This window comes from Copidosoma floridanum, unplaced genomic scaffold (assembly GCF_036245765.1).
Source record: "Copidosoma floridanum isolate Cflo_tuat_1 unplaced genomic scaffold, Cflo_Japanese_pri ptg000014l, whole genome shotgun sequence".
NCBI lineage: Eukaryota > Metazoa > Arthropoda > Insecta > Hymenoptera > Encyrtidae > Copidosoma > Copidosoma floridanum.
Window position 1 is genome coordinate 5,794,268 of NW_028321891.1, and position 27,485 is coordinate 5,821,752.

The 27,485-nt window shown below is 35.1% G+C and overlaps 2 protein-coding genes across 8 annotated transcripts; both read right to left on the reverse strand.

The window, feature by feature from the left end:
- Window positions 1-2,736: 2,736 nt before the first annotated feature.
- mahj (LisH and WD40 domain-containing protein mahjong) lies at window positions 2,737-10,826 on the reverse strand. 4 transcript variants are annotated; one of them, XM_014355302.2, is made up of 16 exons: window positions 10,661-10,826; window positions 9,038-9,298; window positions 8,267-8,959; window positions 7,911-8,155; window positions 7,359-7,830; window positions 6,906-7,282; window positions 6,466-6,826; window positions 6,073-6,372; window positions 5,794-5,994; window positions 5,472-5,716; window positions 5,107-5,397; window positions 4,842-5,031; window positions 4,473-4,766; window positions 3,974-4,382; window positions 3,654-3,893; window positions 2,737-3,580 (listed from the first exon to the last, which is right to left on the reverse strand). In XM_014355302.2, the coding sequence occupies exons 2-16, from the start codon at window positions 9,296-9,298 to the stop codon at window positions 3,399-3,401; spliced, it is 4,761 nt and encodes a 1,586-aa protein (XP_014210788.2). In that variant the 5' UTR covers window positions 10,661-10,826; the 3' UTR covers window positions 2,737-3,398. The 4 variants fall into 4 exon arrangements, with proteins under 4 accessions (XP_014210788.2, XP_089448009.1, XP_014210790.2 ...); XM_089591883.1 differs by having other exon boundaries at window positions 9,038-9,311; XM_014355304.2 differs by lacking the exon at window positions 10,661-10,826 and adding an exon at window positions 10,428-10,613.
- Window positions 10,827-11,847: 1,021 nt separating this feature from the next.
- Window positions 11,848-26,785, reverse strand: LOC106641089 (disks large 1 tumor suppressor protein-like). 4 transcript variants are annotated; one of them, XM_089592019.1, is made up of 10 exons: window positions 26,656-26,785; window positions 26,356-26,577; window positions 15,715-15,858; window positions 15,087-15,336; window positions 14,355-14,460; window positions 13,831-14,013; window positions 13,498-13,670; window positions 13,322-13,431; window positions 13,146-13,237; window positions 11,848-13,062 (listed from the first exon to the last, which is right to left on the reverse strand). In XM_089592019.1, exons 3-10 carry the CDS (start codon window positions 15,762-15,764, stop codon window positions 12,953-12,955), a joined length of 1,074 nt encoding a protein of 357 aa, XP_089448145.1. In that variant the 5' UTR covers window positions 15,765-15,858; window positions 26,356-26,577; window positions 26,656-26,785; the 3' UTR covers window positions 11,848-12,952. The 4 variants fall into 4 exon arrangements, with proteins under 4 accessions (XP_089448145.1, XP_014210814.2, XP_014210813.2 ...); XM_014355328.2 differs by having other exon boundaries at window positions 14,355-14,457; window positions 26,356-26,785; XM_014355327.2 differs by lacking the exons at window positions 26,356-26,577; window positions 26,656-26,785 and adding an exon at window positions 24,218-25,315.
- Between the last annotated feature and the right edge of the window lie 700 nt (window positions 26,786-27,485).

Here is a 27,485-nt window from a genome sequence, read left to right on the forward strand (position 1 = left end):
ATTTCTTAAAAACTACTTTTTTTGTCTATCTTGTTTTTTTTTACAATGATTGCATGAATTATTTGCATGGATATAATTATTTTATCTTCAATTAATCAGCATTTTAAAGGTGCACAACAAAAAACCAGACCTTTATCTTGTCTTGGATGGCAATGTACACGTAGACAGGAATGTCCTACTTCCTGCCTCGTGACGTTATATACTATAGTCTAGATTGTCAACTTATAACTTATTTTATATCCAGACTGTTAAATTTTTTACTCCTTAAAATCAAGTAATATTTTTTATTTATTTATTTTTTTCAATATAAACATTAATTTGCTAAATTAAATAAATCAAGGTAGGCAGTTAATGTCGCTTAAATCCTCCAAGAAATTTTTACAAAGAATTTTAGTAATATACACGCGGACGGAAATATACTTCTCTGCCTTGTCGCGTAATATACTACATTGTACATTGTCAACTAATGACTTATTTTATTATGATTAAAAAGTATAACGTTATTTAAGGGAATAAAAATTTTTTACTATACAGATATTTATATCATTATCGATGTAAACATTAATTCGCTGAATTAAATAAATCATTGAGTTTACAATTCAAAAATATATCGTAGTAATTTTAAAGTTTTCTGGCCTTTGAATAAAAATTTATTGAATAAATACGTTGCGTCATTCCAGCATTTCAATCATTGTTTTTTTATTGTGGCTATACATAATATAAAGAAATAATGGTTTACTTCACTCTATAAGTTGTACTGCACCCTTATGTTTTGAAAATTTATCTCAATACTTTACTTCCACTTACATTAATAATCACATTTTTTTCTACGACCAGCTGATAAATTTTATTTTTTTTAGTACGACTATTTTGTATTAAATACCTTATCAGGTAATTAATATTTCGTTGTTTACAGTATATTTTTTACTAGCGCAGAATAATGCAGAATCCATTTTTTTGCAAATATGATGCGCTGATAGGTATTAAATACAACAACAAAAAATGTGATTATCGATGGCGTGTAAAGAAATTCAAAAGTTTATTTTGAATAAAAGTCTTGAACGTAACAAGTGTTAACGATTACCGGTGACGCACCTCCGTGACAATATCTTTCCCATGTAACAGTGGTTATTACTCATCATGGAAAGTTTCTGTTTTATAATAAAAGCATGTTGTTTTGATTAAAACGACTGGAAGATATTTCTTTCGATTTACTTAAATTACACTGCTAACATCTTTCCTTTGTCAATATTTATAAGCTTGTATAATATTACCAATATGTATAGTTATTGTACATGAATAAAAAAACGTTATAACTATTATTATCATTATTATTATTATTATAACTAATGTAGCGGTCACGGTAGCACAGTGGTTTAGGCTACGATTCTTGTAGCTCGGGGGCTTGGTAACACATGCTCACGAGCTTCGAATTCTCGGCCTTTACTCGCTTGGCTCGCACCTCTGGGAAACTAATTTTCTTAAGTGCGTAAGTATTTCCAACTGTGGTCCGATGGTTCGGAAGCCATGTAAAATAAGATGTCCCCATTGCTGTGTGAAGTGATTGAAATCTGAGGCGGTTTTATAATATGCCAGTGACGATAGCATGCATACGCAGAATAACACAGCAATGCAGAGCCGTTATAGGCACAATTCGTCAGAGCGGCTGTAAAATGTATGTACGATATGTATAAAACTATTATTGTCTTTGTTATATTTACGTTTCATCAAAGACTAGGAGTGGAAAAAACACTACTTGAGTAGGGGACCATAATAAAGCCACTTTCGAGCTTAGGACGTAATATAATTTAGTATTTAGTTGATTATATGTATCAGTGTGGTGGTTGCGTCGAAAAGTCTTTCCGCTTGATGCGTGAACTGACGTAATTTTATGATAAATATAACGAATATTAAAAAGGTTTTTTTTTATAATTATTTACAGCCGTTCTTTTCAATTCCTTTTTTTTTTTTAAACGAAATGCAACGTATAGCGCGGATAGCTCGTCAGTGACGGCGTAGCGATTTGTTATCTTTTATTGAGCGTAATATTATACATTTAGATAACTAATATTTTGTAAAAAAAAAATTGATAATAAAAATTTACCAAAAGAGAAAACTTTCATACTTAATGTTATCATGCTTCCCATTTTATCCGATGACTTTGGCTGATTGAGATAGTATAACAGTTTATTGTACAACTCATCTCTTGTTTTATATCCACAGTAAAAAGTTTTAATTCTTAAAAATCACGTAATATAGTTTTTCAGACGACTGTGTTGTTACTACACAACTACGAAATTAAATGTAAAATCAATCTGAAATCTAAGGTTTGTTCAAATAACGTTTTCCGACTCACTTGGATATACTTTGCTCATGAAAATTTAACCACAGCATACTGTCAATACTTAAGTATGTCTTCATTACTTCAAGTTTATCCGAGAACGTAAACAAATCTACTGTGTCATTTATATGAAATGATTGTTGTGTAGTACACGTGTGGAAATAAATCAAGGAAAAGGACAAATATGGATTCAAATTTTAATAAAGAGTTATGGAACACCTGACATAGGTAGAATATTTTTAAGCAGAGATACAATTTTTAATAATATTGATTCTTTATTTAATGAAGGTATCGTCACATATTTTGAGGATGAACCTCATTTCTTTAATGACAACTATATGAAGTAACTTATAATTCTCATTCTAACACACTTTTTTCGGGAAATTAAAAAAAAAAAAAAAAAAAAAAATCAAGCTCCTTGGAATTGTTTGCACACACAAAGTCGTTCACTTCATTTGTAAATTGAAATTATCTGGATACATCACGCGCATTTTCCTATTATACGTACGGAAAAATAGAAAATATTCTTTCATTAAAGTCATTTACACTTTCGCGTGACATTTTTCTCAATTGATAATTGTAATCGACGCAATGTTGAGAAATCATGAGACACCTTCAATTTTCCATTAAAATCGACTTAGCAAGAAACATTCACAGAATACACTTGCTACTATAAAAATATTTTTAATAGTCTTACTTAAAATAAAAACAAATCACTCCACTTTAATTTTCTTGATTCGATATATATATATATATTTGTTTTTAATTTATTAGAGGGAACACGGTATACGTAATCAAGAAACACTTATTTAAATCTTTTTAAAAACACTTTTTTAAATCCGCATCAAATGAAACGTTATGTTTCGCTTTTAATGTCATACTCTACGTTATCTTGCAATCGATGGATCTGGTTTATATTACCAGCATAAGTTATCATTTCTATTTACGATCTTGACACAAGGTGTCCAATTATTGAGTCGATAGCAATGATAAGTCACAAATAAGACACGCAGCGCTCTCGTACATGTGTACTTTATTCCATTGCCATAAAGACCTTTCAATTGAACAATATTTCAACATCCTCGTCGGACATTCCAAATTCATCAGACGAAAATCCTGGAAAATCTATGCTTTCATCTGCTGAATCGTCGATATCGCTGTTATCATCGCCATCATCACCATCATTGCGATCATCACCTTCACCATTATCGTCTCCACCTCCATCACCACCATCACCATCTGTTAATATATCATCAATACATATCACGACGTCGTTATCGTAACATTTTTTTCAAAAAACGAGTATACTTACCGTTGTTATCATCAGACCCCGAATTCGAACCATCATCTTCACTACCATCATCCATATCCTCCTCATCATCCTCTTCTTCCTCAGCCTCATCCTCGTCATTCCTACATCTTCCTACGTCGTATAAGCGAATGCACGACTCTTGTATGCTATCGAATTCACCGGAATTTTCCACAATAGCTATTTGCGTATCAAATTTATTGCATGCAAGATCGTAAATGCCCCGCTTTGTGTCGAACGTAGCTAAAAAAATATAATTTGTCGTTGGTGAACGATATCATGCGTTTTTAACAAATAGATACGAAAATAGAAAATAAACTCACAAATGCTATTGTAATCAAAAGCGTCAAGAGTTTTGAAGGACGTCGCATACGTAGTTTCCTCTTCATTTTCCTGATCAATCGAGAACGCGTATATGATGTTATTGCATGGTGAAAAAATGATGTTCATCTGATCCAGTGCTGGTACTGTCTTCAGCAAGTGAAACGTTCTCAAATCCCAGACTTCAGTGTTTGATACTACTTCTGTACCATTTGGGTGGAACACTCCATTTAAGGTTTGGTTTAATTTGTCGAATTTGTGGATTTCCTTTTCCGAATTTACGTCCCACAAAATACCATCGCTAAGGATCAGCTCATCGTTCATACTGAAAGTCGCCTTGTTCTTATTGTATTGGTTTGATATCCTAGGCGTGAGAGTATTAATTTTTGAACCTGTACTTATATCATATATCTGAAAATATTACCACATTAGTCGATTATTTATTAAGCATGTACACTAAAATAAAAGAAAGTGGACGTTTAAAAATAATAAAATATATACCGTAGCAACTTCGTTCGACGTAGCAACGATCCTGTCCTGCTGCTTACTGAATTCGGCGTAGTCTTCGTTTTCCATCTGTATTTTAACTTCGAAAAATGCTCCAAGAGTCCAGAGTGCTGACATTGGTGACCGCCAGGGTGACGAAGTTAATAGTAAATCACCTCGCCTGTTGCACTCGATATTTGATAGATATGATTCGTGACAGGTGTAAGTGTTTTCTTCGACCCCTGTCCTGGTGTTATACATTTTGACTTCTCCAGCGTACGTACCGAGGAACAGATACTCTTGACAAGGCTGTAAAACAAAAATTTTGAAAAATGTTGATAAATGACATCTTGCGGTATTATTCTTACTCGCAGGAATACTTACGGAAAAAGTACAACATGTGAAAGTGCTATCAATGTCTGAAGGACGGAAGGTTTTGACTGGACAAAAACGACTATAAATAAACCTTGTGTCCAGCCGTCTACTGTCTATTCCTAATTGCCTCTTTGACAGTCTCATAGCAATGTTTAGAGGTGCTGAATTCTTTTTACATGGGTCAGGGCATTTGTGATGTCTGCAAAAGCAAATGAGCCAATTAAAATATCAAAAAGTTAATAAGCGATTTCAATGTTTAAATACCAATACTTACTCTAACAAATTAAACTGCGGACATGTGACCATAGGATTTTTACATAGCGCATGTTGATTCGTCAAATACTCTGTTATTATAGAGTCTAACGTGATTGTATTAACATTTGTGGTTGAGATTCCTAAAACAGGGGCCACTACCACAGAATCACGGGAAATCTGTTTCATTAACGATCTACATAACGCCTGCTGACTTTGATTGTTTGCAAGCTGAACGTTACTTTGACTGGTATTAGAATTAACATTAGTTTGACTCGTTGAAAGTTGCTGTTGCTGCTTATCTATAGCTTTCCTGAAACAAAATTAAAAATCATAAAATAGAGCGCAAGTTTCAAAATAAATGAATGCTTTTATAAAGTATATTACTTTGGGTTGATTTGCAACTTGACAGGTTGGTTATTTAAAATTGGACTTTGATTCGCAGAATCGTTGAGTTTTAACCTAGTAGAGCAATTATTCACAACAGGGGTAGAACAAGAAACTGCACTAGTGTGCGTGACAAATCGAGACGAAGTTGTTGGAGTTGTGTTTGTACGTGTCGTCGCATCTCTTTGTGTACACCTTGTGTTATACAGATTAGTAGAAGCTGCAGGAGAGAAACCTGGTCTTGGCTATAAAATTTAAAAGAGATAATTATTTTTTAATTTATAAATCATGTCACGTCAAAAGAACGCATTGAAGTAATTACACTTGTTGAAACTGGGTTTCTATAACAAAAGGATTGTTGATACGCTAAGGCTTTAGCGACTGTTGTTGAAGAATCAAAGTTTGCCTCTCTTTGTAAAGTTGCTGCAGTTTCTATTAAACCCTTGGATAGCAAATGCTGGTGTATAAGCTGGAAAAGCTGCTGTTCATTGTACTGTATTCTGGTTTGCGCTACCACGTTAGCCTGAAGCATTTTAAAAATGTTCCATTTATATTCATGTTTTTTTTTTTTTTTCACACGAAAACTTTTTATTTTACTTACCCTGTGCAAACTAGCTAAGGAAATTTCGTACTCAGCACCCGTTGGCTTGGCTCTTCCGGAAACACGCTCTATTAATTCCAAAGCATATTTTTGAAACATTACATGCTCTTGCCTCTTTTCTTGAAGTATTGGATCCTTCATTAGTGCTTGAATCTGTCCCTCAGCAAACATTGATAATTTACTGATGATTTGCCTGACTTTCTCACTTCTTGCAAGGCCAGCTAAAGCTCGACAAGCCAGAGCCCGGATGCTGTCTGCGTCAGTGATCGGCAATTTTACCATCATTAGTTGCAACAGTATCTGAAAACAATATTTTACATACGTTTGTGTAAAAAATACATTATTCATAAATTAAAGATTATGGTACATAATTAAGTAAAAGCAAAGATCTACCATGATGCCGTTGTTCGATCTGACGCACTCCCAGATTTTTTGTATGAGCTCTTCGCTACTGTGCACATTAGTCTTCTTTTTGGCCGAACCTGTGACCGAGTACCTAGCAAGATTACCTCCTGCGCGACTCGTTGGCGCACACACGCAATTTATCAATGTATACAACGCCGCGCGCTGCACATCCGGATCCTGGATGATTTCGCACTCAGCTGCAGCGAGTAGAAGATTAACTGCGTTCGTCACTATCGTATCGGGCGTTTCAACGCGTTCGCACAGCAATAACATCACTTTAGGTACTACCGAGCATATTCCTATTACGTCTAAGCATGCACGTACTGTTTCAGCAGTCGATGTTGTTACACTGTCAACAAATGATAACATGTTAAAGTTCTATTCATTTAAAAAATATAAAGATTTCATAAAAATTTCAAGGTACTAACCGTCCACCAGCACTCCAATCACGAATACAGCCTATAATCTGAAACAGTATGTGAGTGCCACCTAAACGATGAAGCTGTTCCACAGGTGGCCACAACGACCTCATATTCATCAACTCTTGCAACACTTCAATTTTTGCTTGGACTTCTTCAGTACTCAATTTACATGCCTTATAAGGAGGCAAAGACGGTTGGTAAGACTCGCGCTCTGTTCTTGCATTTTCAATTCTCTGGAGGTATTCTGCTTTCCAATACAGGTGAGCTTCCATATATTTTTTTAGAGCCACAGCTACGTGTCGGACGATTTGTCGCGCAGCGCATTCTTCGTCTTCGTTGAGAGACGACTCTTCCTCGATATTCAAAAGTGGTAATGTCGATATCTTTCAAAAAATGTATGTCGTTAATTAAAAAAATTTTTTTATTAAGTGGGTCAATGATTCAAGATGGAAAATTTACCACATTATAAAGTTTCCTCAAACCATCCTGCGCATCAAACTCGTCTAATATTACTCGGAACGAGAACGAAAAGCCAAAGAACATAGTGGCATGACACCTGCCCGAATCGTGACTCCTTTCCAGCAGCCAGAGCGTGTATGCTACAAGATCCGTAATCACGTGCTTTGGCAACAGACATACTTTTTCCATGGCATCTTCGCAATAAGCTAGATAATATAGGCAAATGGAAACACCTGTAGCTGCTACACTCGGCCTCGGGACATCGAGCAATCGCTGCAATCCGCCAATACTAAGGAACTCTATTGAAAATTTTTTATGGCAGAGCAGTGAGGCTAAATACTTAAGGGCTTCAAAAGCAAGCCGACTATCCTTTGTTTCGCGAACGTTTACATACTGCAAGATGAGCTCCAAAGAATTTTGTTCAAAAACGTGACCTAGAAACTCTTGATACTCACCCATAGGTGTTAGATACCTACGGATTTTTACGTTTTACATTTAAAATTTTATCGTTAAAAAAAGCATAATTAATACGTTTTTATTTAATTGTCTCACCTGAGAATAAGCATTTGTCTTGTAGCTAAAGTTGGTGGATAAATTTGAATATTTCCTATAACATAAGATTCCATTTCAGCCCAAGATGAATTTGAATTACCTTCAAGTAATGTGGATGGAGTGTTGTTTTTGTTTCCGGGTGTCTTAGACCATGGGCTTTTAGGAAGTTTCAAATTTTGGTTTGTCAGTGGAGAATTAAAGCTACCTTTGCACTCATTATTTTTTTCTTTTGGTGACGTTGTGTTCTACGAAATAAAATCAATAATTTGAAAGAAATATTTGCGTTCTACAAAGTAAAACCAATTATTTGAAAGGAATATTTACAAAAAGTTCCACTTAAAGAATAAAATTGTTACCTGAGCGTTGCTGACAGACTTTTTTGGTGTGTTCATAGGTACAGTAGCAGGGGGAGACATAAGTTCTAGATACGAATTACTTTTTTCTACTGGTGCTGCCTGTTCACTTTCACATCTGGTTCGTTTTAAGGGCGGCGATGATGGATTTTCATGAGTTTTATCATTTTCTGCCTCACCCTCGGACGATGAATAATCTGAGAGCTGAGGCTCATTTTTTAATAAACCATTTAGCAGCTTTTTGTCTTTCACTTTTCTTTTTCCAGGAAATGATTTTTTTTCAGAGTCCGACAAGCCGCTGTTTGATCGATTTTGGCCCAAGTGAGCAAAAGGCCGACATGCATTTGCTTGCTGTCTTTCTTCCGCTGCCTCTTCTTGTAACTCGTGCAACCTTTTAAGCATTAGAGGTACCATTTTTCCATTTTGTTCACGAAAACCTGTGGCAATATCTTGAACTTCCATAGCAGCAGCTAACAAACCTGTTGCATAGCTCTGCAGTGGTTCAGAACTTTTTTCAGCCCAAGAAAAAAGCCTATGAATCAAAGTCTCCATATCAGGCTGAAATACAGCTGATGTTTCAAGCCCCGGAAGAATATCCAACATTAATCGGCAGGCTGATGTATTTAATTCTCTTACATCTCTGTTTGTTATACCAACTCTTAACCAGTAATTATCTCTTAAATAATCATTTATTAACTAGAAAAAAATTATGTATTAAATAACGAATTAAACAGTAAAGTCATAAATACAATGAGTAAGAGAATGTAGTCCAACCTTAGTCATAAAAATATCTTTTTTGAACAAAACTTTGAGAATATGTCCAAAGTTACAGTCTGGATCTGTCCTCGAGGGATGCCTTTCATCGAACGGATCAGGGTCCATTTTGTGATAGTTTTCAGTTTCTTGTTCTATTATTTCAGCCAAGCGTTGTAATGTTGGTATTGGATCGTAAGTAGGTGAATTTTGGTCTTCCTCCCATTGTTTTAGAATTTGAGAGACATCTGTCATGTCAGCCAATGATTCAGCAGTGGCCATCTGAAACAATTTTCTTACATATGCATTGGAACAATGAAAAATACTAAGTATAAAGAATTGCTTATTTTGACATATATTTAAAAAAGTTATTGGTTTAAGTAGATAAAAAAAACTAGCAGTCGTAATAAGGTAATCAGTCGTAAAAAAAAAACATGTAAAACTTTGTGTTTGGTAATACACAACTCTAAGACAAAACAAACGTCAAAAGTTACTGCCCAAAAATTCACCTTTAAATTAATGACTGACAAATTTATCTTAATACAATAGCCCGTGGGGCTGCTCTATAGAAAAAATCCATGGTTGACAAATAAAAATCTGCGAAAGCTCGACGTCTGTTGGTCCTTCAATGACCTGCAGACGATGTTGGGACGACTTAGGACATTTGTTCTCGAAAAGAATACAGATATATTGATACTAGTTTTTTTACAAATACAATGATGTACTCAGTTAAAGGTGTCGAGAAGAAATGAGATAATTCTTTTTTGATATTAAGTACGCTCTTGCAAAGTATATAAATCGTCAACAAAGAATATACACGAAGGTTACTGGCGACCAGCGACACAGTACACGCACGTTTGCGACGTGCACCCACTACTAGCTGTTTCAGATGTACATACACGGATAAGTTATCATCACCTATAAGTGGTACCGCAAAGCTAAGTTGCGCATACACAGATTTACACGCATCACCTTGATGTATTTGAAGATTTTGAGCAACCGCGTGTTACATACTTATGGTAAGTATATTGCTTTTGATGTGAGACGATTTTTCAGTGAAATAATATTTGGGAATTCGTTTTGAAGTTAGCCAATTTAATTTTACTTTTGTATTTTGTGATTATTCATATGAAATTGAATCGACAGTGTTACATATTGAAGAATTATAAATTTTAAAGGGTCATGCTTGTAAGTAGTTGTAGAAAGAACTTGATTTAAGCTTACCATGTAAATTAAAATTAATTGAAAAATGAAGATTAAATCAATTTTTTACGGACACCACATCGATCCTTTTATAAAAATGCGCATCATTCTAGAATATTTCGGTTTATTGTCAGTCGTAAAGATAACCGAACTCAGTAATAAAGCCGCCGCATTGAAATGAACAATAAACGTAAACAGAAACAAGTACCTGAACTTCAAATGCAGAAGCCTCCAAAGCTTACAAACAAAATTGGATAAAGTGGAGCACTTTTATATACTTAGTACCACTTTATATCAAACTCCAAAAACAACGTAATCTCCGTAATCTCCACTGTCTAATTAGGTAAGTGTATACACATCTCATATCCGTGAAAGCTGTTAGGTTAGAAAATGCTTTCTTGTAAACTCGCTAAATCAGTGTGACATTTGTAATGAACTCACCTTTGAGATTTTGCACTTTAAAGATCCAAATAATAAGTAACTGTCAAACGATTCACTCCGATTCCTCAAAGTATTTGAACGACTGTCGTTAATGTCTTCAAACTTTATAATTCCGATCCGAGTTAGGTACTGTGCAGCGAGAAACTTCACCGACAAACTTTCGCGTGCACTGGCCAAACTGTGGAGCCAATGAGTAAGTTGGTAAATGGTACGTCGGTACGTCGGTAGGGTTATACACCTACACTAAGGTAAAAGTACGTATTATGGATACAAATTTCGATTGTTACGTTTCATCGACCAATATTAAATAAAAAAAATAGTCATATGTCCATAATTTTTGGTTTTAATAGAAGCGCTATGCTCTTCTGAACAAATTGACATTTTTGAAATGAAATTTAGATGTAAAAAAATAATTTTATAAGCAAATATTGACACGATCAAAATGTCCATAACTATGGAATAGCTAAAAAGTTGTGTCCATATTTATGAGACACAAGTACCAATTATGAAATTTACATGTTAATTAAATGGGCTCGTGCGTTTCATAAATAGGAACATCACATATTGCAGGTTATGTTTCAAACTGTCCGTATTATGAAAACCGGATTCGTAACAATATATTTTTCAATATAATAAAGTTTGAAATTGTTTACTATTTTTGTTAATTTGATACGGTAGTATTATAGAGATTCTTCAGTATATTTTATTTTTATTATTAGAATTTTCATGATTATTTAATCTTGAGTTTTCATAATATGGGCACGTTTCATATTACGTACTTTTACCTTATATAGGTATAAAATCTCCCTATTTTCCACGCCGCGCTTGGGCTTCAAACTTCAAACGTTCAGTTGAGTGTTGTGTGAGTGTGAACTGTGAGGGGAACGAAAAAAACACTGCACCAAGAGCGCGCATAGGAAACTACCTTATCAAAGATCATAATATTATTTTATTACGATGTAAGATGGAACTCACTCATGTGTCCTCTCCATCTTTCTTTTTGTTATAAATATTTTTATTTTGCTATTTTATTCCCACACACTCTTCAACGCTTGCAACGTAGCACAGTAATACAGTATGGATATTTTAACAGATTTTCTAAACACAGTTTAAAAATGTTTTATGTAGTTTTATAACAAAAAATTACTTAAAGCTCATGAAAAGGAGAAAATGTATGTACACAAGTGCTGACTATAGCGTTTATTTTTAATTAATCGTATATTGTAATAGATTGATTTTGTATAATTGTCGTAATTTATTGTTACACATTGTTTTTTATTCATCAATAACAATAAACATAAAGTATTTTGGTTTACAGTATGACGTACATAAAATAAAAATTTAATGTATTATTCCATTAATCGGTACTTCATTTTGACATGTATCATCTACTATAACTAAACTACTACATAATTCATTTAGATTATAAAAAATGGAAAACTTGCTGCTCGTGATATAATTTATACAACAGAGATAAACTTAATAAAATTAGCGCAATAGTAATACATTGTCTTAAGAAGAATCAGCTGCACCAAAAATTCATTTCCTTTTTGCTCTTTCAAAAGAAAGTATAGCGTTATTATCATTTAGTATTTATATTCATTTATCTACTGTTTTAACGATGCTGAAATAAATATACACTAGCATCAACAGAGAAGATAATAGATTGGTATCTCTACAAACTATGTATTTACAATTTACATTCATATTTCTTATATACAGATATTTTTTTTTAACTTACGTATAACATTAAATAGTTATGTACACAGTAAAATTAATTTTTATCATTTTCGTTTAAATGCATAGGCGGAAAAAGTCGTTACATACTATTTTTTTTTTTTTTTTTTTTTTTTTTTTTTTTTTTTTTCACAGACATAAAAAAAGTAAAAGTTAAGTAAGCATTGAATTATGCAAATACTATTATTTTTCAAAATGTTCTTTTTTCTTTGTTGTTTTGCCAACGACGCCTAAAGGGTCGCTGTCAATACTGTTACAATGGAGGCGTTCAAGAAAACCGCATTTGGCACAGGAATGCAACTAGAACGCAGCTGTTGTTATTCATAGGTAACTATTGACAAGAGATGAAAATCATGAACTCCCAAAAAGTAATTAAATAAAAATAGTGAGAAAGATGCTAAGAGAACAGATGCGACGAGAGACGATTACAGTGATAACACTTAACCACGATACATCTTTTTATTCCATTTCAGATCTAAAATTATTTTTTCAAAGGCACGATAAACGAATTATCCTATTTTAATTATAGAGTGAATTACTGGGGGATAGAGGAGGTCACAACTGTTGCTCTCGACAAGGAATCCAAATCGTCGGGCCCGAGTTCTCGGCTATGACTTTTTTTACCATTGAGTATATATCTTCGGGTGTATCGCCTTGTACAATTGCTAAAATATACGAAATCAAAATTATACGTACTTAAAGTGTCATCCTAAAAATGATGTTTTCATTAAAATGAATTGATAAGTACCTGTAAAATATTCTCCAAATTCCTGTTCGACCTTTACAGCTCTGTCAAAAACTTTTTTAGCTTCTTCCTCGGTCATTCTTTTATTCATCTCCCTAAAAGCCAGTTCATCAAAAATCAATTATTTTGTCAATCGACAATTAATAACAATCATATTAATTAGTTTGAAAAATACTTACATGATAGACTCGACCGACTTGGGTTTGATGTAAATAGTGATGGGATACAGCTGCGCCACTTGCAGTCGTTTAATGGCATTTCCACTTACGTCCAAAATACAATGTTTTCCCTGAACAGTAAAAAAAGTTAACTTGTTTGCAAGAAATCTTAACATTGAGTTCACAATGTATGATACCTTTTCAGCGACTTCTCGCACTGACGCAAGCGCCGTCCCGTAAATATTATCGTTGTACTGTCCGGCTTCAATAAAAAGATTGTTTTGTATGTCTCTTTCCATTTGTTCGCGCGATGCAACGAAATGATAGTCTCGACCGTCCACCTCGTATTCTCTCTTACTCCTTGTTGTATCTGTACCAGAAAAGAATACGCTATTCACAAACACGTACACCGAGTAAATTTAGCCATGTGTAAATGTTGAATCGACAAAAATCTCATATTAATTAAATCAAAGGAAACTTTAGCAATAAAGAAAGGAAGGAAAAGAGCGACAAAATAAAAAAAAAATTACGTGGTATGCAGCTGTCGAATCTGTCGGGGAACTCGGAGATGAGATCCTCGTTGATACGATCCTTGAGTGGACCGACAATTATAATCGGCCGTGTATACTGTATGGTCACCCGCTGGACGGCTTCGTAGGACAAGACGCTCTCCTCGCCATCGGCGTTCTTGCTCTTGTTTTCGTTTGTTATCTCTGAAAACACAAAGAAAAAAAATACACTCCCTCTTCCACGCAAATTTTACACCCCACGCATTATTCTCGAGACTCGATGAATAATTAATTACCTACACTTGAAAATTCTAAAAAAAAAATTTAAAAAAATTACAACACGAAAAACATAAATATTCCCGACCAAGTAAATAATTACCACCTTGTAACAGTAACAATCTACGCGATGTAAAATTTCCCGCATAACAAAGACAATTGAAGAGGCATTGATCCCATGAGAAGACACTCCCGCTCAACGCACACTTGAGTATGGGAAAAAAAAAAAAAAAACGAATTTCACATTACATAAAGGGTTCGAAACTTACGGTCTTGCACGGAGCCCTCCTCGGACTTGCCGTCTTTGTGCTTGGAGAACGGCAAAGTCCGTCCGAACGGGAAATTCTTCTTCTTCCTCTCGAGGGTCGACTGCTGCTGTAAGAACGCAATGCACGTTTTAGGCATACATCATACACATTGTTCAGTACTTATAGGGGGGGTTGAAGAATTTAATTTGCGATTTAAAGGCTCCTTCCCCGATCTACTACTTATATATATACTAACGAACGAAGCCGAGAGAAAGGAAAAAACGAAAGAAAGCGGCGCGTGGAAATTAAAAATAAAAAACGCCTCCTGCTTCTTCTCGCTCGCGGCGGATGAAGGTGTGTGTACTTTTTTTATAACTTCAAAGGAAAGGAGAAAAATCTTCTTCTGCTTCTTTTTTTTTTTTTTTTTCTTCTCTCAAGTGACTTTGCATACGCGCGGATGTAACGTACACAGCAACGTTCGGAAGCTCCGATGACCGAGTAATCGCTGCCGGCTATACGAAACGCTCCATTGTGCGCGTTATTGAGCAAGTCCGAAGTTCAATGAAATACGTTGGAGGGTAGCGCTGAAATGTCGATGAAAAAACCCACCTCCCCCCAAAGTATAAGCTACGGTTTTCCTACATTCCAGAGAACTAGAATAAATAAATCAATCAGAAGCACGTATATCCTTCGGGTCATCATCGGCAATATCTTGTAAAATAAATTTAAAAAAAAAAAAAAAAAAAAGCAAACCTTATCGAGGATAACGGGCATGTGTCCTTGAAACTTGACCTGGCGGTCACGAGCCTTCTGTTTGCGCTCCCAGCGCTTGCGGGACGGTATGATGCCGAGGGCCTCCTGTTCGCCGAGGGCCGTGACCTTGCGGGCCTGCCACCACTCGTTGTCCGAGGCATTGGTCACGTGCAGTATCTCCCCGTAGCTGAACGCCAGCCCGTGCGACGGCAGCCCGTCGTCCTTGTTCGGGTCGTAATTGAACAGCGTCCTTTAAATCAATAATCCTCTTTTTTTTTTTCCTTCTTTCCCTCTCATCTTTATTTTTTATTTTTTATCATTATTATAATAATAAATGTCAAGCACGGTGCACGTGTATCTCCGTATTTTCGTTTTGTGTGCAGTATATACACATATGATGTTCATGGGAACGGGGAAGTGTTGGTTATTGATTTTCAAAGCTCTCGCCTTGAACGGGAGAGAGAGAGGAATAGCTCTTCCCCACGTGGTTGGTAATTTAAATTAGCCGCCACGAATTGCCGGATCAAGAGACGGGGGGAGTATGTATAACTATATATTATAGGGAGTAAGGACTCAAATCAGGATCATGTACTTTAGTAAGGGTTAAAAAAAAAACGTATGTACTAACTTGACGTAAAAAGACTTTTTTTGCGAGGTCCTCATAAGGCTGCCTGTCATGGAAATGCTCCTGGAAAATTTTTCAGCTTCGGCTCGCTGCGATGCAACGGCAAACTCTCTCTCTTTCTCTCTTCGGTATCCCTCTAACGTGGATCTGTAACAAACAAACGAAAAACATCGATAAGTTGTATTGTTTTATCAAAGCCACGGTCTATCATTGCGCAATTGCTATATTCTCATCGTCGTGTGTAACGGCATATAGGTATTTCAGAATCATCCACGCGTTGTTGTTAGCCCCGAGTTTTGTTTCGAAAAATTCATCGGGAGCTTCATGCATACACGCTTCACTCGGACGATCGCGATTTTAATTGAAGTTATTTACAGCTTCGGCGTACCTATTATATATTTAATCTCTTTTATTCCTTCTATTGTTCTCTGTATCGAAAGCTTCCATCTGTCATCTGTATTTTTACTCGGCAACCAAACATTTTTTTTTTTTTTTTTTTAATTTTAATAGATGGATATCGTGCCTGTGTGTATAGTCTTGGATCCAATAATAAAACCACTTACTTAATCCTAAATCCTGTATTACCAATGTCTGGAAAATATTTTCTACGTGCATTATGACGAAAGACATTGGCTGAAGCGTTTGTTTGGCCTCTTCAATAAAAGTTTGTGGCACAGAAAAGGCTGTACTTGAGTAAAATCTACAAATTTTTTTCGGAACGCGATTATGTGAAACGTCGATTTGCTCTTTTTCCTCGGAGCTCTGCCGATTTACTGTAGCAAAGTTTTTTTTTTTTTTCAACTCCTCAACAGAATTTTTACCCTTGCGAAAATAGTAGTGACACTTTTGGGAAGCAGTCACGCGTAAAAAGAAATTTTTTATAGAAACCTCGTTTCGAGTTTTTCCTGTACGCTTCTTATCCACTCGTTTGCCGAGCGGCCTCTTTCTTAAATAGCGATAAAAGTATCTTCTGGTTTTTTTTGCGCTAAAAAAAGAAATTAGAAAAATGTTAGTTATGCCCGTTGCTTCCCATCTGGTTGTATACGTATATTATGTAATTTAAAAAAAGACGTATTAATTAATTATTTTATAATTCACCGCGCACACAAAGGCTTGGCGATAACATTGCATGAAGAAAAAAAAAAAAAAAACTTCCACCGAACGAACCACAGGCGACATTGAAAATATTCTCTCTCTTGTCTCTGTAGCATCAGAGTTAGAGCGAGGAAAAAAAAAAATGGATAAAAACAATTATAAAACGAGTCTATTAACGCTCCTTGACACTGGAAATACCCTGCATCGGCTAAAAACTACTCATCGTACTTCACAGCATCGATATTTCCTTTTTCCTGTTCACACATCTGTTATGCATTTTTTTTTTTTTTTTTTTTTTATAAGTATTAATCATTATAAAAGATACCATAAATATACTCGTTAATTTTATACTACCCAATTTGACTTTACAATGTTTTTTGTGCAACAATATTTGCGGTGAAATATCGATCGACATTACTCTTTTTTCAATGAATTGAATTACAAAAAAAAAAAAAAAAAATGAATTAGCCCAATTTAAGTGGATGAAAAGCACACTACACTTAATCGCTCGCTTTATCGAAGTATTATACGGTATGGATCGTTGCAGCAGATATGTTAGCGTGCGTACTTAAACGTGAAAAGTGACGCTTTTCACTTGCATCATTTTACTTTTTTTTTTTTTTTTTTTTTTTTTTACGTAACGGATATCAATTAGTTTGAAATGTAACACGAGCTCGAGCACGTGGCTTTAAGAAGAACAAACTCGTTATGTTCATTCATTGACTCCTCGTAGACTCGACTGCTTATAGGCATGCGTGGATCAGTTTTTTTTTTTTTTTTTTTTTTTTTTAACCTTGATGCTATAATTTTGCTCGATTGATTTTTAATACAGGTACTCGTTTCACTTTATTTAGCTATCCGTATACACCTACACACTCGGTTAAGCGGACAATTTTGCATATAAAGAGGCTTTTTAATCGATCAAACGAAAAAATGTTTGTACAATGTGATTAAGGAATTTTTTTTATAAATTTTCTTTACACAAAACTGCTTTTTATGCAAGACTTGCTTTTTTATACAATAGCCTTAAGTGTAACCATACATTCATAAAATATATTTATTTAGGGCTTAAAAAGAATATTGATGGTAATAAAACAAGTGTGGTCCAAGTAGCCCATATATATTATGCTGTGGACATTTGTGTAAATGTATACATTTACGAGTACATGCGTATACCTAAATAAACTATCTTTTACAATTTTTTACATTCGATTGAGATTCTAATATAGTGGGAAGCTTCGTTTTTTACTCCTCAACCTGATCGTTTCAAATTTAGCAAGTTTCATTAAAGGGATAAAAAAAAATAAAAAATAAAATTTTTCGTACATAAGCTTTTCAAGTAGATATTTTAGATCTGTGTACAGTAATTATATTTACCCACGACAAGTACACGCGTTGGTCCTGAAAAAGAAAGGTGTAATTTTCTTCTACTTTTTTGTTTAGTTACTTTCATAACTGTGTTTGTGATGAAAAAATTTAAGAAAATCTTAAAAATATTTTCAAAGTCCTTTAGCTAAAAACACTTCAGGTTTGTCACATTCAAAGAAATGCAATTTTTTTTTGAATAGCATACTTTTTTATTCAGAATTTCAACCATTTGTTTTTATATAAATTCACAAGTTATTCTTAAAAAAAAAAAAAAAAAAAAAAAAAAAACTTTAGGTAGAGAGTAATATACTACGCACACACGTTGCAGCGTTCTGTAGAAAACACGATAAGCAGCGACGTTAAAACGCTACGTAATTTTTTTTTCAAGAAAGCCAGAGCCGCCGATTAGGTCGAACAAAAGTTCTCTAGTCTATGCACTTCCAGCACTAAAAATAACGCGATTACGTTGAAGCTATTCATAGACTTGATAAATTTTTAACACTCGTGCCTTATACCATATACACTGAGAAATCTACCATTCAAATTTTTTTTTTTTTTTTCCTCCAACCACAGCTCTTATCCGTTACTTCGCTAGTTTTTCCTACGTACCACACACACGCTCCAACTCTTTAATTGCGGAACGGTAATAAAAACATTTTAATAAAAAATTACTCTCAAGACGCGCGTGTGAAAACTCCTCGTTAGAATAAGAATAAGGGAAAGGACTACAGTCGTGGCGATGTACAGCTGGCGTCGAAAGTTTCACACGCGTTTGTGAGTCAACGACGTGTGTAAGCGATTAAGTAAGACAGTGAGTAAGTACTTGCACGTATACCTACACAGAAGAAAAGAAAAAGACTATTCAGTACGTCGGTTCAACGCGACTTGGGCGACCTAATTTTTCGCCATCACATTATTCCGCAAAGCCAAAAGTGCATGCAGATATCGAGTCACTTCTCTTTTTCTGTATACAAATGACCCCTCCCCCCCTCTATCTCCCTTTGGTTTTCAAAGAGACACCAAAAATCTCAAGTACAAAAAGAAGAGTAAACTTGAGTACGGATAAAACAATACGTTTTGCAATATTGTACTAGGTCATCTTCATACATCACAATGAATAACTAATAATTATACTGAATGATGGCATTTTTCATAATTTATCGCGTTTTGATAGATCACGCGACAAGTTACAATAGACATTTTGTTCAAATCTAGTAAAAAAATTTGTAACCAATGCAATACAGATTTAACAATTTAAATGTCTTCATGTTTTCACGGGCATACAGCACCGAGTCATCAATTTTCTTGAAACTCGTTAAAGAAAACAAAAATACATATTATCCAAAGATAAAATCACCAACTCCAACTTCATAAAGAAAAATACGAAAAGTCACTTGTCAACCTTTGGATGTAATATTTTCAAATTAACGAAACGCATTGTCTTATGAATTGAAAAAAAAAAAAAAAACACACCCGTAAACAATGCAGATGCTCGAGAAAAAAAAAAGAAAAAAAAAAAAAAAGAGTCGACAAGAAGAAGAAGAAGACACTATTGTGCGCATGCATCTTTATCCTGTGCAATAAAGTTCTCGAGGGCGATAGATTGAAAAGGGGCGCGTGCCGCAATTGTATGACGTAACGATTTCGCGGAGAGCTATTGTATATTATATCGTGTAACAGCAGTATACGCCCGCGAACCTGTTGCAGACGTCTATATATATGATATGGCTCTCCTTATTATCCGCCGACGCGCGCGTATATATACACGTACAACGTATTACATGCCCAACCACGCAATAATTCTCAAATCGGACGTAAAACCGAGTGTGCACACTCATAAGATAATATAGGCGCGTCTCTCTCTCTTTCGATTGTTTCCTCTCCGCGGCTAAGTACTTAGCATACCGTGTAAACATATTGTGCACACAATGCTGGCGCGCTCCTTAATTGCAACTCCTCCGCGTGAGCTCGTTTTTTTACGAGAGTAGAGACCGGAAACTAGAGATCATCATGCGAGCGAGTGCTTTTTTTATTTACGAGCCGTTCGGCGACCGAGAGCGAAAATCTATTGTTTACCTCCACAGCCACCCTGTAAACGTGATTGCGTTCGTTTTTTGTTTTTTTTTTTCGAGCTACATGTACCCTCACAACGGCAATGTTGGATTTCATTTCGAGTTATGTGTGAGTAACACTGCAGAGGGGTATATTGTTAAAAATTAATCGAAAAAAAAGAGGCCACGATCGTATATAATACCTTTTGCATATTTAAAAGGCAAGCTTTGATGTATATATAGGTACTCTCAAACAGGTGTGTACATTTTAAATAATGCAATAATCCGTTTTTTTTTTTTTTTTATCTTTTACCTATCATCGTGTTTTTTTTTTTTTTTTTTTTTTTTTTTTTTTTTTTCTATCGCACATGTCATTCAACAGGGTACGATTAGAGAGAGCCTCGAGAACTTACTTTGATTTTTCCTTTCGACAGAGAAAGAGAGAAAAAACTGCAGTTTTCACTACCTATCATTATTTTTTTCTATTTTTAAAACAGACGTGTCGTAAGTTCCAGGGTTGTCGAGCGTTTAGGTATACATATTAAACGCTATTGTGATGCGTTTCGAAAATTAAAATTTCCCCGTATAGCATTGAAACGAAATTGTATGCTTGACAATAATAAAATATAATTGCCATATCTCTGATTCGATTGCTATAAATATATACGCGTACAAATTATAAACTGCTAAATATGATCATTACACGGTGGTTTAAAGTAAAACAGTATATCGTTCGCGTGACTGTATACATATTATATCAAAAGGTTTAATTGTATACACCTACGCACGTGATGATTATACAATTTGTGTGTTGACGCATACACAATAAGTATACACATGGATTCTATAGGGTATTGGATTCGCGGTAAAGTAACTTCCTTAGCTAAAGTGGCCGGCCGGCCCGGCAAAGTTCAATTAATCGAGTGTTAAACGGCGTTTGCCGCGGTAGGTGTGACACGTTCGTACGGTGATTTATCAATAAAATTGCTTCCCATATTATATTTTTATGCGTATACAAGTTGCAACAACTATCCTCGACTGAGAAGTTACACACGGCGGAAGTTAATAATTCATCAGATCGATGTTTGTTTTTTTTTTTTTTTTCTTCCTCACCTTGAATAGAGCAATTTTTATTCGATTAAAAATAAATCCACCCCATTCACCTTGGATCCTCCCCCCCCCCATACACGAGATGTTATCATCGATGCGCATTTACGTGCACGTGTACACCTGTATGTATCTTGACTTTCGTCAAAATTTTCTCAAAAAAAAGAAAAAACCTGAAATTTTTTCTTACACCAGCTAATGTCTTTCGAGCAATGAAATTCCACGTTATCGTGTAGAGAATGAATTTCATGCCTGTATACATATAAGTATGGTGCGTATGCAGGAATCGCGGAAAAGCCTTCCTTCTTTCCGTACAGTTGTACTTACGCAGTAGCAGTGACTTGCGTTGTATATAGCGCGTGTAGCGGGAAAAAGAAAAAAAAAATTACATCAATTAAGTAGATGGCTCGCGAAATGCAGATCGGCTCCTCACGCGTGCCGTACAGTCATAGACATGTGCCACACAGTGTCACGCAGAGCACAAGGATATGCCTGTCGTTGCGTAATCCGGAAAGAGACAGGTCATGTTTTTTTTTCAATTCTTGATTGTTGTTCTTTTATCTACATTTTGCTGATATTACGTGCATATACAAGACAAGTGCAAGAAAACAAGTTTGAGAACATACAAGAGCTATCAAAAAAACTCAAGTTGGTATAAATAATGTAACTGCTCTCAAATGTGTATATTATTGTTTAAGAACAATCTAATACAAAGTTCGATGCGTCAAATCTCTCCAAATATATGGAGTTTATTGTTTAAAGGGCCCAGAAGTCGAACCAACTCACAACTTGTTTGAATTATGATGATTCGATCGTCAATCAAATGGTCATATAAAGAAGAAATTTTCAAAAATAAAATGTGTTGCCTAGTATAGTAAGTATACGTTGAGTTATAAGTTTGGTTAATAACTATATACTGTAGTTTCATGTCGAGGTCGAGTTCATTCAAAATTTACATAATTTTGTGGTCTTGGACTCCCAATTTGGATCGTGTACTTACTCTCTGCACTGAATTTCTTTTTTTGATAGACTGGGTTATACCTTGAAAACAACAAAGCTCGATGATGTTCGTGCTTCTTCGACATTACCAAGTTGGGACTATAGAAACGCTAAGATCAGTTTTTATACGGTACATTCAAAAATTTCAAGAGCTCCAAAGTTCGCACATCCCATATGTTCAAATGCATTTATCAGTGGCATCAGTGTACACAAGTAATATGATTTCAAAACTCGCACAATTTCGATACGTCAGAGGGGAAGTTGCGTCTGGGGCGTAATATACTTAATGCGAGCGGCGGCGGTGGTGGAATGGTCGTTTAAAATAATTAAGGCCAATAATTTTCAACTTCCTCGAAGACGCGAGACAGAACGGAAAAGTTGACAACAACAACAACAACAACGGCTCGTATGGTAATTTTCTTTATTATAGCGCAACAAACATAAAGAGAAGGAAAAAACTTTCGCAACGAGAACCATACGGTATTTCTTTTCTTTGAATACTTAACAACGAATTGACATGTAAGTGTGTAACTGTAGTCCACTGATTGCGCGATCTGGAACTTTCACCGAGAAAAGCTTCGATTTCAAGCCAAGAAACGATTGACATTTTTCCCAATCTCAAAAATTATTTTGATTTGCCTCGTGATTCAAAATTTCGATTTAACCCTTTATTAATTATTTCCAAATTTTAACATGATAAAAAAAAACATTACCTCAACTAATGACACGTCTCCAATAATGTACCACAAGTGTGTCGCACAACAGTTTAATTTAAGCCGGTAAGTTCTAAATAAAGCATAGTTTTCCGCCAAAAGGCCGTAACCAGCGCCTAATTGTAATTTAATTTTGAATTCTACTTACAGACATACCAGCGCGTACTTATACTCATTAATTTTCTGGCAGCAAAAGCGTGCCCGGCATTCCCCTTACTCTGTTCCACCACTTACACTAGCTTCTAAATGACATTCCCATTCTTTTGTACCCAAATAAAAAAATGTTTCATTATCAACGCATTTTACTTAATATATTTCTCACACTAAAAACTTTTGGGTCTAGGTGTCATCCAAACCTCCATTATACTATCGATTGAGCAAACAATACAAGTATATACTTGGGCGAAGAAGCAGCAGAGCTCTTATCAAATGACTTCAGGACAGGCGTGAGAGTGTGTCCATATACGAACATTAAAATGAAAAAAAGGTCGTTCTTGTCCATAAGGTTTTTTTGTCATTTTCCGCCTTTCTTTTTTCTCTTTTGTTAGAACGACAAACATATGGGTACAGCTATACAAGTTTTATAGGAAACATCATGATCATGACATATGTATTAGATGTGGTAGTAAAATATATATATATGATCTATACATCTTTTCAATCTCTTCATATATGTATACTACTTATGCCGGTGGTGTGAAGATCGATAAGGTGAAGTAGATGAGCGCGCTTTTAAAAATTAAAAAAAGTAAATAAATAAACAATCTTTTGAACTGGTAGGAGTAAAGAATTATGCTTAATAATCAAATTGGTCTTATTTTAAGATCTTAAGGCATGGAAAAACTATTTAAGTAGTACTTACAGTTATGTCTACTGGAGAGTGGGGGGAGGAGGGGCAGAAAGATAATTTGTATGTGTAATAATGGACATATTAAAGTGTACACCAGAGGAATGCTTAAAAGGCGTGTGAGCTTGAGTTCTATTATACTAGCACTTGTCTTTTGAGGTTATGGGCCGTGCATTCCTCTGCGTACCAAAAATGTTCCCGTTACATTAGGAGCGGAGCTATATTGTATAAGGGTATACCAAAGTACAAATAAAACGACCGTAATGCATTGTTAGAATGGAGTTTGTCTCGTCAGAAAATAAAAGAAAAACAAAAAACAAAATTACCTGCAAGGGGATGACGACTGATGTATTTTAATATCACTTTTTCTTCTTGCCACTATTTGAAACCAGCTGATTGTTTTTATCTTTACAAGTGTGTTGCCTCGAGATTAAGCTGACGTATTTAATTAAATAATGAATCAATCAATTAATAACGTTTATAATTGTTGCTGTCAAAAGTGACGAGGGCACTGACGCTGATATTGTACTTGAACACTACACACTGCAGTATATAATATATTGTGCATCCGTATATATATATATATACTTAGCTACCACCACCACACCTTTTCGTGATTTTTTTTTTCTGTACCTCTGCTCTGAAATGACACGACTTCAAAACCACGCACTTTTCACTGAAATTACGAACAAAATATTTGGTAAGCGATAAATCAGAGTTATTTAAGTATTTTAACAGCCGATAAAATATCTACAGGATGCACGTAATCCTTGATGAAAGACAAGAAGACACTCTGTCCGCGGCAGCATTGGCTTTAACTTAAAATGTAAAAGGAAAAACGGAGAGCAGCAGTCGAGAATTACAGATATTATCGTCCACGTTATTTCTTTTTTTGCTCTAAGCTCCGAAATATCACTCACAGCTGATTTTTTCAAAATAATATGCTCTATTTTGTGTATATATACGTTCCTTAAATGCTCCTCTTCTTCTCTTCTGTATAGACATAAGTGTGCATATATATTATATTCTATGCACTCTACACCTTGATTTATACTCGTTTGAGGTTATGCTACGCACCGCGTCGTCATCTCATTTTTATATACAGGTACAAAGTATATATCTTCTCGTTATCTTTGCGTTATGAACACTCGCGATTGAGTAATTATAAGTATTTTCGTTTCGGTCGACGGTATACTGTAAGTACTAGAAGGAAAATCGGAGTCGGTAAAATTATATATATTTCTTAAAGATTATACACCTAATATATATACTATATAGGCCTTAATGCCCAGCACGAGCCCAGCATGCACTCCTTGAGCAAATAGCAAGTCGTGAAGAAAATCTGTCTGCTTTTTCGCCCTCGAGTTGCGTAAAAATGTATGTCCAGCAGTCCAAGAGAAAGATGGCCTATTTAAACCTAAGTATAGGGTCGTGGATTGTATTTGTACTATTTGTAGGATTTGTGGGATTGTGGGTAGGATAATAAGTACATCAGTAGATCAGTACATGTTGAAAATGTGGCAACACACACAAGCGAGAATGATGCATGAATCATGAATGCAATGATTTTCCTTTTCTCTGCTGATGGTTTTACATTATTTGAATATACTTCACAAATTTTTGGCCATTAGTCTGGTGCTCGTACTTATACAAAAAAATCTAAAATCACAACTTTGCTCAACAGGTATACTTACTTACAACCTATTTATTTTCAAGAGTAAAAGTAAGTATCGTTCGTCGGTCAATATCGTTATCGAAAGTAGCCGTTTAGGCTTGAGTCCCCGGTGCATTTGATAAGTATACTACTGGTTACATGGCCATTTGATGCAATTACATGCAGATGTAGTCGGGTTTTAAATCAACATTTTTTGTACCCACAGACAACTTAAATAAAAAAAAGATAGATTTCGTGGCTTTCCAATACATCATTGGATTGTTTAACTTAATTATCATTCGTCATCTAATGTGGGTTTTATAAAATCTATAAACAAAAGTTTTCAAAAGTTTAGCGTTGACTATCGTTTGAATCATCTATTTTTATATTCCGAACAAATACGGACACTATTATGTTTGGCCTTTTTTACTCTAGATTCCATGTAAAACAGTAATTACAAAAAATTTTGCTCAATAAGTGAGTGATTTATGAGGTCGCAATTCTGCTTCAATGAACAAATTTTTTTAAGCGTCAAGACCATTAAATTTTTGTTCTTACAACTTAATATTTCGTAGACAACAGACGTTTCTCTCTGAAAACACAACACGCCGTATTATTTATTAATTAGACGATATGATTCGAAGTGATTAAACACACTCGACACTTTTCGATCATGCACCGGCATTATTCATACTCAAACGTCCCTACACCTATAATTAATGTTATATTAAAAAATGCCACATTTAACATTTTTTTATGAAATAAAGAAACTTCCTCGCACGTACAACTAAGTATTTATTATAAACTTACCCATTAACATATTGTCGAGCTCCTCACTCTCCAGCATAAAAAATATCACAAAATCACCGTCAAACTACAAATTGTAGGGTTTCTTGAAAATTTTTTAAAATTCGTCCCGCAGACAAGAAGAACAAATTGCGAGCTTTTAAACGCCTGCTGGCATCACTGGTGAAGAAGAAGTCACAAGCCCATGTATTGAAAATACATACTCCTATAGGTATACAAGGCTAACTAGCGAGGGCAACAAACGAGATGTAAGTTAGGTGGTAAGTATACAAGTAACGAGACACTAAGTATATTCTTTATTACTCTCTGATGTCTTTTCCACGGCTTCTGTTAAGGAAAAAGAAAATGCTGTAGGTATGTATACTCACGAGTACGCGCTCGCGAAGGAATTCCGGAGTCGACTGCTGGTGACAGCAGCTTGAATTTCCTGAAAGAGCAAAGCAAAGAGTTCGGCGCATGTGTGTGGTGTGATGGCATCACCTACTCCCGATATTTTTTACACAAGTAAAAACGTTGCTGCCGCTTCTCCACTCATTTGTTGGGCTTTCTTTTCGTCTTCTTGTGGGTCTTGTTGCAAGAGGAGAACTGGAACTGAGGGAAAAACACGTTTGCAAGGCTTTACTCTGTTTTTTAACTTTTGATGGTTATTCGCGGTTGTTCTACCTATATGTATGCGTTGATGATTAATACAGGATTAATAGCACAGCTCCTCTTCTTAAGCTTGCATTCTTGTGTACTGCAGTGGACATGTGACCAAAGTGTTGAAAAACCGGATTTTGAAAAGTAAATCGAACGAGGGAATTGACGATGTAGAGGGTAGACGCGAGGAATTATTGAAGTATATAAAGGCTTATTTGAACGGCAAAGGAAAATTCTCATTTGCTGGCTTTTTTTTTTTGTTTTAAGGATCGGCAACAAATTTTCTAAATAAATAGGAATGTACATAGGGTAAGGGAGATTGGAGCGCTTAACGATGATTTTTCATTAAAGTCAAGCTTGCGGTACAAGGACATACGTATTATTTTGCAAATTAGAAAGGCTTAGTAAATAGTAAATCGTTTGTTGAAATTTTAAAACAGATGTGACAGACAAAATTTCTCGAATCATGTAAACGGTAATGATCATATCGTTAA